This window comes from Arvicanthis niloticus, chromosome 15, assembly GCF_011762505.2.
Source record: "Arvicanthis niloticus isolate mArvNil1 chromosome 15, mArvNil1.pat.X, whole genome shotgun sequence".
Lineage (NCBI taxonomy): Eukaryota > Metazoa > Chordata > Mammalia > Rodentia > Muridae > Arvicanthis > Arvicanthis niloticus.
This window is the reverse complement of record NC_047672.1, coordinates 22,817,754-22,831,463: the sequence shown is the minus strand read 5'-3', so window position 1 is coordinate 22,831,463 and position 13,710 is coordinate 22,817,754. Positions and strand designations below refer to the sequence as shown.

The window sequence follows — 13,710 nt, the reverse complement described above, 5'->3', positions numbered from 1 at the left end:
ATCCATGAATGACCCTCACATGTGTTTCCTCTTGTCTTTATGTTACCTCTCCGTTATGGGCAAGGTAGAGACAGAAAGTTCATTCTTTCCAGTTATGGACAAAACTGTAACAACTCCTTTTTTTCTCCATTCATCCTGGTTCCATCAATTTTTCTTAGAACTGTGAAGAATCAGCCCTAAATTCTGTCAACTTTCTCAACATAATTAACCACTTAGGTGACCTCATTCAGATTCTCTCTGTCTAAAGTTATCCTAACAATTCTGCTCCATAGGACAGTGAAAAAGATAAATAACCTTGTGTTATATTTGAAGATATACGCTTTCCCTTATTTAGTACAGGGGGCTTGGAGTCAGGTAGGGACTGTAGAAAAGGAACTCATTGCAAGCATTCAATCCTCTCACCATTAAAATTAAGTTTGTTGTGTGAACTGCTGTATAGCAGTGTGTGTCACCTCATAGCTCTTCCTTATGTAAGGAAACTTGAAAGCAGCTAAAATCTGTTTTTATTTTAATCATCCTTTGAGAATGATTGGGTTTCTGATTAAAGACTGGCTGATTAATATTACTCAGATCTTACTATACCTAGAAAGTTTTTTCTTTTGCTTCTTAGCAAAACATGAGTGTTTTTCTCTCTAGATATGAAGTAGGGTGTTTTTGTAAGGAAAAGGCCATTCAAGTTATACAGTCCAAGGGACCTTATGAGGGACATTGTTAAAAAAAAAAAAAAAAAAAAAAAAACAAAAAAAAAAAAAAAAAAAAAAAAAAACCTTTCCATTTAAAGAAAGTAGGAGGAAGTGGTGTTCCTGTTAGTGCTGATTACAAAAGAGTGAGACTCAAGGCTCTCACTACTGTTGTAACTTCTTTCTGTGTATATTGGTTTCTCTGTCCTAGATAAAGTTCTACTACTGACACCTTGTTTGTGTTTAATTTCAGAATGTCACAAAGGTTTCAGCATATTTTCCCAGAGCCCGCTGGTATGACTACTACACGGTAAGGTTTCTAAATGTTTATAAAACGTGATAGCAGTACAGTACAAACTTTTTTTTGTATCTGACAGATCTCACACCAAACACCCACCCTGGAAACCATGTGCAGTTGTCTTGCACAAACCATTTATTTCTTGTGGCTGATGTTTTATCATCTTCTAGAGTGGGGTTAGAGCAAGATTAGAGAGCTGATGTGACATGGAGAACTTCTCAATTAGTGCCTGCCTCATTTTATCTTCCTGTGTGACATTACTAAGCAGGATGGTGATTATTCACTTCTTGAAAATGTACCCTTAACCACTTTTTACTTCTAGTATAGAGGCCTTTGCTTTTGTGTCTAAATATATGCTTCTATAATATAGATTAGTAGTTCTCACCCTTCCTAATGCTGTTCTTCATATCTTGGTGACCTCCAACCATAAAATTATTTTCATTGCTACTTCATAACTGTAATTTTGCTAGTTATGAATTGTAATGTAAGCATCTGTGTTTTCTGATGGTCTTAGCTGTCCCCTGTGAGAGGGGTCATTTTACTCCCCAAAGGTTCATGACCCAAGGAAGAGAACTGCAGGTACAGGTACTCATTACTCGTTCCTCTGAATCATTATATAATAAGTGAGCCCTCAAATACATGTCCAAACAATACATGTTAACTTATACAGGGGCTCTCTGTTGTAGATATCTGGGCGATAGTGATAATGGAAAAGAAGCTGGAAGAGAAGGTCTCGAAGATACTTCAGAGAGAGCTTAATTCTTAGGGGAGAATGGAAGGAAAGGAGCATCCTTCCTCTCTAACTAGCCCATCTCCCCTGACTTCCTGAGAAGAGCAGGAAGACCAGAAGCAGAGCCCTACCCTAGCCTCTCTCATTCAAGTACATTGCAGTGAATCTGCGTGTTAACTCAACAAGAACAAACAGCTTCTCTGTCCTAGGAGCACTGAGTAGTTTTGTTTCCTGTCTCCTTTGTTGCTATCTAGCTTTTTCTTACATACACTAAGAGTTAGCTTTCAATCTAGCATGAGGGCCCTGTAGGAAGAGAGCAGCTATTTCCCTTAAGTGGCTTTCACATGGTCTTGAATTTGCATGTTGACTGGCATGTACTTTAACAGTCCTTCTGAATGTGTCAGGGCTTCTACTAGGGTTAAACAGGTTGGCACACAGGGCATATACCTTAAGGGAGGTCCTCACTGGGAGGGTGGCCTGCTTTTGCTTAACCTGAGACTTGAACCTGAGAGTGGAGATGCCTTAAAGTCTGCACCTTAGGCATCTTAGTAGACTATTGGAGTCATAGCCTTGCTAAAGTGCAAAACTCTCTGCTAAGTTCTAGGATTTATAATTTTGGGTACTTTCCCATTTGGAGTTAATAACACAATGGTGTGCTAATATTTGCTTTTCAAAATTTTTTATGGCAACACAGTGAAGAGTCTGGAGATCCAGTGCCGCTGTCCTCTAGTGGGCAGAAACAATACTGTTTAACATCTTAAAAGGCTATGACAGCACTGCTGAGTACCATACCCCAAGCCTGTAGTTCCAGCTTCTTGGTAGGCTATGGCAGGGGAGTTGCTTGAGTCCATCAATTCTGGGCTGAAGTATGCTATACTTATTGAATGTCCCATGAAATTTGGTATGGTATGGAGACTTTCTTGGAACAGAGGATAACCAGGTTGCCTAAAACAGCTGAACTGTCCCAAGTCAGAAAAAAACACAATATAGCCTCACAACAGATAATTATTTGGTCCAAACTATCAAAGGTACCAACACCAAGAATCCCTGCCTAGTTGAGAAAATATAGAAGGACATGAGACTTCCGACTCTAGCCAGAGTACAACTGTCACATATGTAGCAGGATTCACTTCACATGTGGCAAGACAAGAACTAGCACATGGGAACGATAAAGATGCCACATGAGGCAAAATAAAGGGGTCAAACAAGACAGATATATTCAAAGATAAAGGCAGAGAAACAAGTCTTTTGGATGTGTTCTATGGAGCAGATGGATGCAGAATGTATAGATGGTATGTGTTGAATCGTGGGGACCAGAAGATGAGTTCAGGAGGTGGTTGGAATTTCTGCTGAATGCACTGCTCTGGATGTGTGCATCACTCATCATCTCCCTACGCCCACAGGGTGTAGATATTAATGCAACAGAGCAGTGGATGACCTTGCAAGCCCCTCTTGAGCACATTAATCTTCATATTCGTGGAGGCTACATTCTGCCCTGGCAGGAGCCTGCCATGAACACCCAGTTAAGGTGAGTGGGGTTGGGGGTGGGGCTAGGTTTCTGCTTTACATACTAGTGAGCTTACTCTTGTGTGGAGGAAGCTCCTTCTCCCTTTTGTAAAACTCTGAAATCTGAAAGTATTTGCACTGAATTTTCTGTTTTGCAGTTTTGTATTTGGACTTTTTAAAAACTCCGAACTCTGAACAACTTTTATCCACTGTTTTAGATCAGAGTGTTTGAAATTGCAGGTTAGAAGTGCCATTTGCAATAATATAAGTTAAAATGGAGGTAGTCATAATTTATATTTTTAGAATCTTCCACTCTTTCCTTAAGAATAAACCATTCCTGGAAAACATTTAACGATCTGGCAACTGATACCTGAGATACTTAAGAGCTCTTGCCCTAAGTTTATATGTGATCCACCAGTCACCAACCCCAAGTAAAATCTTGCTGCATGCCTCTGACTTTGCCATTAGTAAGAACTATGTTTCATGATTTCCCATCTTTCTGTTATCAATGAGAAACAAAATTATTTGAGTGGAGTGTCACTATCATCTCCATTCCCAGATGAGGAAGGGGAGGTGTTGTTATGTGAAGAAAAAGGATGGAAATTGCTCACTGAAATCCATGTGGACCTGACATCACACCTCAAAACTTCACCCATTTGTCCTCCATGTGTTTTAGGCAATGGGTCATGAAAGGGGTTTACAGCCTCAGGAAAGGGGAAAGAAGGAAGTCAGCTATGTGTTTTTAATTTGAGAGCCTTACTGGAAAAGAGCCCTGGATGCTTTGGTGAAGCCATTCACTTAGGATGCGCAATGGTCCAGCTATTTCTGCTTGCATGTAACACTGCTTCTCAGGGTCTTCTGGTCTGACATCCCACTCTCCACCCCAGGAAGAACTTCATTTTGCTCCTTTGTCACTGCGAAACCTGTTGGCTTGTGGCTGTGACTGCTGTTTAAGCTAATCCTTCTCTCCTTTCCCACCACAGCCGGAAGAAGTTCATGGGCCTCAAGGCTGCGTTGAATGATGAGGGAGTTGCTGAGGGCTGGCTCTACTGGGATGATGGAAAAAGCATCAGTAAGTAGGGGATGGCTGGAATTCCTGACCATATCATGGGTGAGGTTTTTGATTATCTTAAATTCATGCCTTTCTGCTGAGATAAACTTTCATGAGATTTACACCATTTTCCATGTTTAGTTGCCCCAGCGAGACAATGCTAAATGCACTGCTTATGTGAGGGACTTTCCATCAGGAGTTTATGGGAGTTGGTAACTTCTTAGGAGGACAACTCAAGTACTCTTTACTACACAGTAGAACTTTTAGCCACAAGGGGCTTTGGCTGCTCAATGCAGCTGTAGACACAGTGTCTAATGGACTCTCAAAATGTCATCAGAAGGGCATCCAAGAAACTGAAGTTTATTTAATTTATATTCATTTAAACTTGTACAGCTAAGTTTTTATGGTGCCTTCTGCTGTGGGCAGCACAGTTTTAGAAGCCAGTGGTTTCCAGAGGAGTAAGGCGTAAATGAGAAAGAGCCCAGCACTGGGGAGGCAGAGGAAGCCCTGAGAGGTGCTGGTTCCTAGCAAGTTGACTTTCCCATCACTTCCACCTCACAGCCAAACACCATGCTTTCTCAGAAAGTTTTGCTTTTTAAGTTTTCTCAAGATCACATTCAAAAGTGCCCATTGTCACTCAAGACAAAGCAAGGCAGCGTATTTCCATGTATACCAGTGTATTTACAGGTGTGGATGTGTGCTTCTAGCAAAAAGAATCTGGAAATCCTGAGATAACTAGGGAGAGTTGGGACTAAATAGACTGTAAGAAAAATGACGTAAAGTGGGGTTGGGTGATTTTTATATGAGATAGCTGACAGTTATATGCATTTCCACACTCATTTCAAAGGTCTGTGTCCATTTGGGGATGAGTGTAGAACCTGACTAACTTCCACAGAGAGAGCATCCATTGCAAAAGCAAACTTACTGTAATGAAGAAAAACAAACAAACAAACAAACAAACAACCCCAACTCTCAGCTAAGAAAGCCAGCAATTTGAATCACACAGGCCCAGCTCACATCTGACCCTTTGTCTGTTTGCAGATACAAATAGGTACTACTTGGCCAAGTTTTCTGTCAGCCAGGTGAGTATGACTGACACCATGAAGGGAGTGTAGGCTTCTGCAGCCTTGGCAGAATAGTGGATCTCATAGGGATGCTGTGTATGTTCTTCCTAGATTTCTTTATTGTTCATCTTTTCCTTCCTCCAAACCTCACAGGGGAGTATCTTATGCTCCCTAGAAATGTTTGCACTTACTCATGTCTCATCAGTGACTGTTTTTAATGCACCATTGTACAGCTGGGTAATCTTTCTGTGTAATCTAGCCCTCCTTCCTGTGCTGTCTCTAAATGTTCTTCACATGCTGTGACCTTTCCATGTGTAGAATATATAGTTCTTGATACTTGAAACTTGTAACTTACAGAGTACAAGTCCATCCTTAAACTAGAACATTACCCTAGAGACTGGGCTGATGGTTACTATGCAAAGTGGGCAGGGCAAAGCATCAGGGGACAGGGAACTGATGTCATGGTTTTCACTATCTAAGAACAAAAACATAAGATATTGACAGAGGCTGCCTCATAAATGACTTACATTTATGCCTAAAAAAAATCAAACTTATTTTGATATTTTTTCTTTTCTGTTTTATTTTCAATTTGGCAGAATACATTGCAGACACATGTGATGAATAACAATTACATCACTGGCACAGCACCCTTGTATCTAGGCTACATTGAAATCTGGGGATTGGGCAGTCCTTCTATTACCAGTGTGAGGATCTTTTGGAAAGAGGTGAATGAAGAAGTCACCATTGACTACAACCCCCAAACCCAGGTTTGTAAACATTGGAAAGCCCAGTGGTATTTCCAAAGCTGGGAATACTTTGTGCAATGCCCCTCCAGTCACTGTGTTCAGAGTCAGCTGTGGACAGCGTGGAGATAAAGAAAAGACACAGATTCGTCATTTGGAAATAAAAATATTGTTGGTCACTTTCCAGATCTATCATCTTGCCTGAAAACCTTAGTGACACTTGTTTCTCATTCTGTTTCAAAAACCAAATTCTCAAATAGCTAAAACTACAATATTTTATAGAATGTCAGGCATTATCAACTACCCTAAAAAGAGTTGGTTTGTTCTTGAAAGTGCCATAGAGAAGGAACAACAACAGAAAAAGAGAAAGAAAAAAGAAAGAAAAAAGGGAGAAAGAAGAAGAGAAAAGGAAACAAAAGAAAAAGAGAAAACAATGAAACAATTTTTTCTTACTTATTTTTTTCCATTTAAATTTATGGAAACTTGGAAATTTCCATAGGCTTAGAGTTTTATCTCAATATTTTAATATTTTAAATGATATTACAGAGAAAATGTTAGGTAGAGTACACAATTACTCTCTATCAAAGAAAATTTGAATATAAAGAGGTATTTATAATACCTTAACCTCATGAGTTGGAGATTAATATCATTGTTTTATAGAATGTGTGGCCTTCTATTGGAACATGATAAATTTACCATTTTATTAATGATCATGTTCATCCTTCTTCCTTAAGTCCTCTCAGAACGTCCTCTATCTCCCTAACCACCCAACTTCATGTTTTCTTTCTCATTCTATTTTTTAACCCATTGAGTCAAGTTTGTGTTGGCCCACTAGTATTGGGCATTGAGCTTGACCTGGAATATGATCAATGTACCTGGTGTCAGTTGAAGATGTGATATAATACTTACTTTAAAAGATTTTCAATTAAGTTATATTCTACATAGAGTAAAATAAACAGATCTTAAGAGTGAAATAATTCTTACACTTTTGTCTGAAGTTTTCTCTCAGATCACTAAACATGTATTAGACATTAGTATTTTAACCCAATGTTTTCTTGATATTATTGCAAATTCCTTCTTAAAGCATTCTTTGAATGGTTTGTAGCCCATACACTCACAACACTAGTGTTAACAATGATGCTCCCCACTGTGTAGACAACGGCAATCTTTCTACGATATGTGTACAGCTTGAAGTAATTTGAAAATTGCTGATTATAGACATTCTCTCATCCTATGAAAATTAAAATTAGAAACTCAGGATTCATATAATATTTCAGTCCCAAGACTGTTACTCTGTGCTGTGGTAAATGAGAACAGTTCTTCCCATAATATTCTCTCTCTCTCTCTCTCTCTCTCTCTCTCTCTCTCTCTCTCTCTCTCTCTCTCTCTCTCCCCTAAATATGAACAATTTATGATTTCATAGCCTGAAAAAAAGATTTCTTCAATCTTATAATTTAAAATTTTTTTGTTGTACTGTGGTTTTCTTGTCAAACACCTTTAACAAAATCTCTTAAAGAACTTTCCCCTATTCTGTTGTGAACTAATTTATGGACAACTTAAAACTTGCTCATATGATAAGGCTTCTGTAAAGTGTTTGGTATAAGAAAACAGAAATATTAGACTTCCTGGGCAGTGGGTGATTGTGCTGAGGAGACATCGGAAGATGAAGTAAAAGGGGAGGTAGCACCCCTGCAGGAGAGAGGAAGACAGGGCACCCTGGTCAGCTTGCCTATGCATCAGTGGTTATGAATGGGAGCATTTTATCACAGAACAATCATTCCACTCTAAGGATTAGCAAACATCCTCCTCAGCTGAGAATAAAATAGTTGGCATCAAGGCCATGTGGCTCAATGACTTGCACCCTGTATGTTTGTGTACAGAAAAATTTATATAATTAGTGCTCAATACATTTTTTGTTTGTTTTTTTTTCCAACAGATATTACGTGTCAATGTGACCGACAAAAAAATCAGCCTGCATTATTTCAATTCACTGACATGGAGTTCTTCATAAGTTTTTAAAACAAGATACTATGAACAGATTTAAACTACTTGTACTTCATAATGATATAATTATTGTATCTCATCAATTGTTTCATTCTCAGTAGGGTTAGGATATTTTGTGGTTTTATTTTATTATTTTTTTGTGTGTATATGACTCCCAAAGATAATATCTCTAATGTACCTATATAACTAGTGTGGTATATATGGTTCATCATATGGCATTTATTGAAAGCATGAAGATGAAAGTGAAAGTGATCCATGTTGAAGTGTATGTGTGTGTGTGTGTGTGTGTGTGTGTGTGAGAGAGAGAGAGAGAGAGAGAGAGAGAGAGAGAGAGAGAGAGAGAGAGAGAGAGAAGTGGATTTAGATGTCCTAAAGATACAATAGAAATCTTGCCATGGCAGCCTGTTTGAAGCTAAGCAAAACCTTAAGAAGTGTGCAGAAATATCTTCTGCAAGTTGATATGAGGGAGAAGACCAATATGCTGAGATTGTAATGGAGGAAGAAGGAAAAGAACAGAAAAGGAAGGAAGAAGGAAGGATGTGAGGCAAAGGTAGGCAAGAGCTGGAGGGAGCCTGTGGGGAGGGAAAAGGAGGAGTCAACTCATTTGAAGGAGAACAATGGGTTGGAGAAAGTATTAATATTCAGGAAGGCTACAAGGAGATTTAAGTAGAGAGAGCTAAAGGAAGAAGTTGGATGTACAAAATAAGTTATTTTATAGAAGTGTGCTTTAAAGTGTATAAATTTTATTTGTTGACCATATCTCATGTACATAATAACAACAGTTCACACAAACATCCTTGATTTACATGCCACAGAAAAATAAAGCAATGAATTTAAAAGACATTGTCAGTGTTGTGATGTTTGTTCTTGGAGATTTCACTTTGGCATTAGGCTTCCCAGGTGTTCAGAAGACGGAGCTTGTCTCTCTTGTTTGCTGTACCATCAGAACTCCTGCAGTCTGGTACAGGAAGAGATTATGGTTTCTAATTAGCCACCTTCCCATACAACTTGGTAATGACTTTCTCACAAGCTATGAATATTATTTAAGAAGCATAGTACTTACTGTAGTTGGTAAAATATCAACCATGCTCTGTACCCCATTTTTTAATAGGGTTATTTAGTTCTCTGGAGTCTAACTTCTTGAGTTCTTTAAGTAATTTATTAAAATGGGGTACAGAGCTAAAGAAAGAATTCTCAAATGAGGTATACTGAATGGCCAAGAAGCACCTAAAGGAATGTTCAACATCCTTAGTCATCAGGGAAAAACAACCCTGAGATTCCATCTCACACCAGTCAAAATGGCTAAGATGAAAAATGTAGGTGACAGCAAATGCTGGCAAGGATGTGGAGAAGGAGAAACACTCCACCATTGTTAGTGGAATTACAAGCTGGTACAACCACTCTGAGAATCAGTCTGGCAGTTCCTCAGAAAATTGGACACAGTATTACCTGAGGACCCAGGTATACCACTCCTGGGCATATACCCAAAAGATTCACCAACATATAACAAGGACACATGCTCCACTATGTTCATAGCAACCTTATATATAATAGCCAGATGCTGAAAACAACCCAGATGTCCTTCAACAGAGAAATGGATACAGAAAATGTGGTATATTTACACAATGAGTACTCAGCTATTAAAAACAATGGATTCATGAAATTCTTAGGCAAATGGATAAAACTAGAAAATATTATCCTGAGTGAAGTAACTCACCCACGAAAGAACATAAATGGTATGCACTCATTGATAAGTGAATATTAGCCTAAAAGCTAAGAATACCCAAGATACAATTCACAGACCATATGAAGCTCAAGAAGAAGGAAGACCAAAGTGTGGATGTTTCAGTCCTTCTTAGAAGGAGGAACAAAATATCCATGGGAGGAAATACAGAGACAAAGAGTAGAGCAGAGACTGAAGGAAAAGTCATCGAGAGATTGCCCCACCTGGGGCTGCATCCCACATATAGATACCAAACTCAGACACTATTGCGGATATCAAGAAGTGCTTGCTGACAGGAGCCTGATAGAACTTTCTCCTGAGAGGCTGTTTCAGAGTCTGACAAACACAGAGGAGAATGCTAATAGCCAACCATTGGATTGAATATGGGGTCTCCAATGAAGGAGAAAGGACTGAAGGAGCTGAAGGAGCAACAATATAACCCTCACAGCTCCCAGGAACTAGACCACCAACCAAGGAGCACATGTGGATGGTTCCATGGCTCCAGCTGCCATGAATACAAGAATAGCCTTGTTGGACATCAATGGGAGGACAGGTTCTTGTTCCTGGGAAGGCTCCATGCCAGGGCGGGGAGATGGGAGTGGGTGGACAGGTGGCTGAACACCATCACAGAAGTAGAAGGACGGGACAGGGGATTTCTGGAGGTGAAACCGGGAAAGGGGATAACATTTGAAATGTAAATAACTAAAATGTCCAATAAAAAAAGAAAAAATCAACCATGACATGAACAAAACATGAGTTACATCTGTATTGATTAAAGCACTAATTAAAATTTGTATAAGGAAATGTGTAGCTGGGTTGTCAAGATGACTCAGATGGGGAACTCACTTGCTACATGTTATGAATTCATTCCTCAGAACCTATAAAAGTGGAAGGAGTAAATGGATTTAACAAAGTTGTCAGCTGACTTCCAAATGTATGGCATGGCAAACAAAAAATAATAAATAATAGCTAAAAATTAAAATAAAAAGAAAGTATGTAGAATGGTCAACAGGGATATTTAATTTTAGTTTATTTTTTAAATACAATTTGTTTCAAATAGGTATGTATGCTTCCTCACATCTTCCCTTTCATACTGGAAACCCATTTTGTTGTTGTTTGGAGCATTTGTAGTGTCAAGGGTCCCACTGATGACTTTCGGGATGCCTCCTAATGTGTTAAAAAAAAAAAGGAAGAATGTTTTTAAAGGTGTATGGTTAAATGTCAACCACCACAAAGAAAACATTACACAAAAATGGACAGAATATTCTAAGTGCCAGTGTCTCTTGTCTCTTGAATTCAGTATTGACTCTTTAAATATTATATATACTTATGGTACACAGCATAATATTTTGATATTTGAGTACAATATAAAACAGCTAAGTAAAGAATAGATGTCACAATGTCATATCTTTATCATTCTTTGTGGTGACAATACTTAAAATCTGTGCTCAGAAATGCTTAAGCTTGAGGCTGCTGTGTCAATCTATATTGAAGAACAGGATCATTTGCACGTTCCAACAGTTTATAGATGGAGTAGATGTTGGGTACGTTGACTCAAAGTGCTGGATCTGGGCCCAGATGATAGCTAAATTGGCCAGCAGGTGGTGAGCCCACGGGACCATCTTCCACTGAAGCCTCCATCCATAAGTATTTGTCTCAGTTAGTTTCCCATTGCTGTCACAAAACACCATGCCCAAGGTGACTTATAAAAGAAGTAATTAAATAGGGATTCTAGAGAGTAAGAGAACAGAAAATGGCATGGGCTTTTGAAGCCTCAACCCTAGTAATACACCTCCTCTAATGAGGACACACCTCTTAATCCTTCCCAAACTGTTCCATCATCTGGGGACCAAGCATTCAAATATAAAAACCTTTGGTGGGCATTCTCATTCAAACTACAACATATATCTATATAGCTTTGCTTATGTCACTATATAGTCATGTGTCATGAATATATATATATAATATATATTTATATATACAATATGTATATTTATATATATACACATATATATTTCTTAAATATATTTTATGAATATATACATGTTTCTTCAATGAGGCATGGAAGTGTGAAAAATAGGAGGATAATAGGGTGGTAATATTAGAGTATAATATATACCTACATATATGTAAGTATATGTGTGTGAGAGAGAAGATATATATATATATATATGTATTTATATATGCATATATATGTATATATATACACACACACATGAAGATGTCACAGTGAAACCTCCAATTTGTATACACAATTCTAGTTTCTTTGTATCGCTGTGATAAAATGCTCTGACAAATTCAGCTTAAGGAAGGATTTGTTTTGGCTACAGTTTATCAAGGAAGGACAAAGTGTTAAGAGATTAAGGGATCCAGTCAGTCCCTTAGTGTCCACAGTCAGGAGGTTGAGAACAATAAGAACTTGTATTCAGCTATCTTCTTCCAGTTTAGAGAGTACAGAATCCAAACCTAAGGAATGACACCAGTCACTTTTAGTATGGACCTTCCAACCAAACTATCCCAACAGACATAATTCCTCAGAGGCATGATTATAAATTACTTAAAAATTACTCAGTCCCTCACAGAAGTGTTTGGATGTTTGTCTCATTGTCTCCACTATACATCCTGCCAAGTTGACAATTACCATGATCATAATAAGTTCGTCAAAATAAAAAATTAAAAATTCTAAACATTTTCAATTTATTTCTTCTTTTACTAATGTTACATTGAATGTCTTATGTACCAACAAAGCCAAGGTTGTGCTGTCTTTAGTGGATATGATCAGTTTTACCAACACTCATTACTCTTGTTTTTCCAGCTGAATCACTGAGAGATTTGCATTGACATTGGGGGTTGATGCTCTGAAAGGAAGCATTTCTGTGATGGTTCCAACCACCAGCTCACCTCTACAAACTGCTTAATACATACCCAAAGCTAACTTTACTCTGGCTTGCCAACTGACAACAGTGAGGTACTAGATTCTATACTTGTCTCTTCCATCCAAAATGTTCTAATAATTTTCCATGAATCAACTCAGTATATGATCCAATATCTTCTAGCTGCTAATTATCAAACTGAAAGATGATTTTAGTTCATTTGTTATTTGCGAGTACATTTTTAAATTAGTGTGGGTTTGTGTGTCACCATGTCAACACGAATAATGTCACAAACGTGAACTATGGGGCAATTCTAAGAAGGAACAATCATTTTAAAAAAGTAGTAGGAACGTTTGTAACAATAAATCTTTGTCCAATGTATCTTCCCAATTTGAAACGAGGTGTAGGTGTGTTTTCTCTCTAACAAAGGCTATCTTATACTGAAACAAACATAAGGTAAATGTCTTCCTTCTTGAGGATGCAAAATTCTTAAGGTGAGAAATTCTTTGAGCATAAGAACAATTTTTAAAGGTGCTGAGCCATTGCAGGCATGAAAAGTATCCACCAGAGGTGTTTTGCCTACCACTTCATGGTTATTTAGTGTTTTGATTATTTAGAATGACTAGGAAGTAGGGGAAAGCTGGAGAAGTGGCTCAGTTAAGAGTGCTTGCTGCTCTTGTAGAGGATCCAGGTTTGGTTCTCAGCATCCATACAGTGGTTAACGAACATCTAGATATGAGTTCAGGGGAAGTGAATTCTCTTCTGTCCTCTATGGCAGTAGTTCTCAATCTGTGGGTTGAGACCACCTGTGGGGAGGGGTGAATTACCCCTTCATGGGAGTTGCCTAAGGCCTTTGGGAAATGCAAATATTTATATTATGATTTATAATAGTAGCAAAATTACGGTTATGAAGTGACAATGAAAATAAATTTGTTGGGGGGAATGCGGTAAGGGGATAAAATTTGAAATGTAATTATAATATCCAATAAAAGAGGGGGAATAAAAGGAAAGCGGTTAGAACCAACATCCTTAATAAAA

The 13,710-nt window shown here is 38.2% G+C and overlaps 1 protein-coding gene across 5 annotated transcripts in view; it reads left to right on the top strand.

Moving 5' to 3' along the window:
- Mgam (maltase-glucoamylase) overlaps positions 1-8,919 on the top strand; it is a 131,583-nt gene extending 122,664 nt beyond the window's left edge. For all 5 annotated transcript variants that reach the window (XM_076913481.1, XM_076913480.1, XM_076913482.1 and 2 more), the window contains 6 exons: positions 934-990; positions 3,112-3,236; positions 4,198-4,286; positions 5,307-5,347; positions 5,926-6,096; positions 8,009-8,919. In XM_076913481.1, coding sequence (XP_076769596.1) covers positions 934-990; positions 3,112-3,236; positions 4,198-4,286; positions 5,307-5,347; positions 5,926-6,096; positions 8,009-8,083 — 558 coding nt within the window. In that variant the 3' untranslated portion in view covers positions 8,084-8,919. The remainder of the gene's footprint in view (positions 1-933; positions 991-3,111; positions 3,237-4,197; positions 4,287-5,306; positions 5,348-5,925; positions 6,097-8,008) is intronic.
- The last annotated feature ends 4,791 nt before the right edge of the window (positions 8,920-13,710 follow it).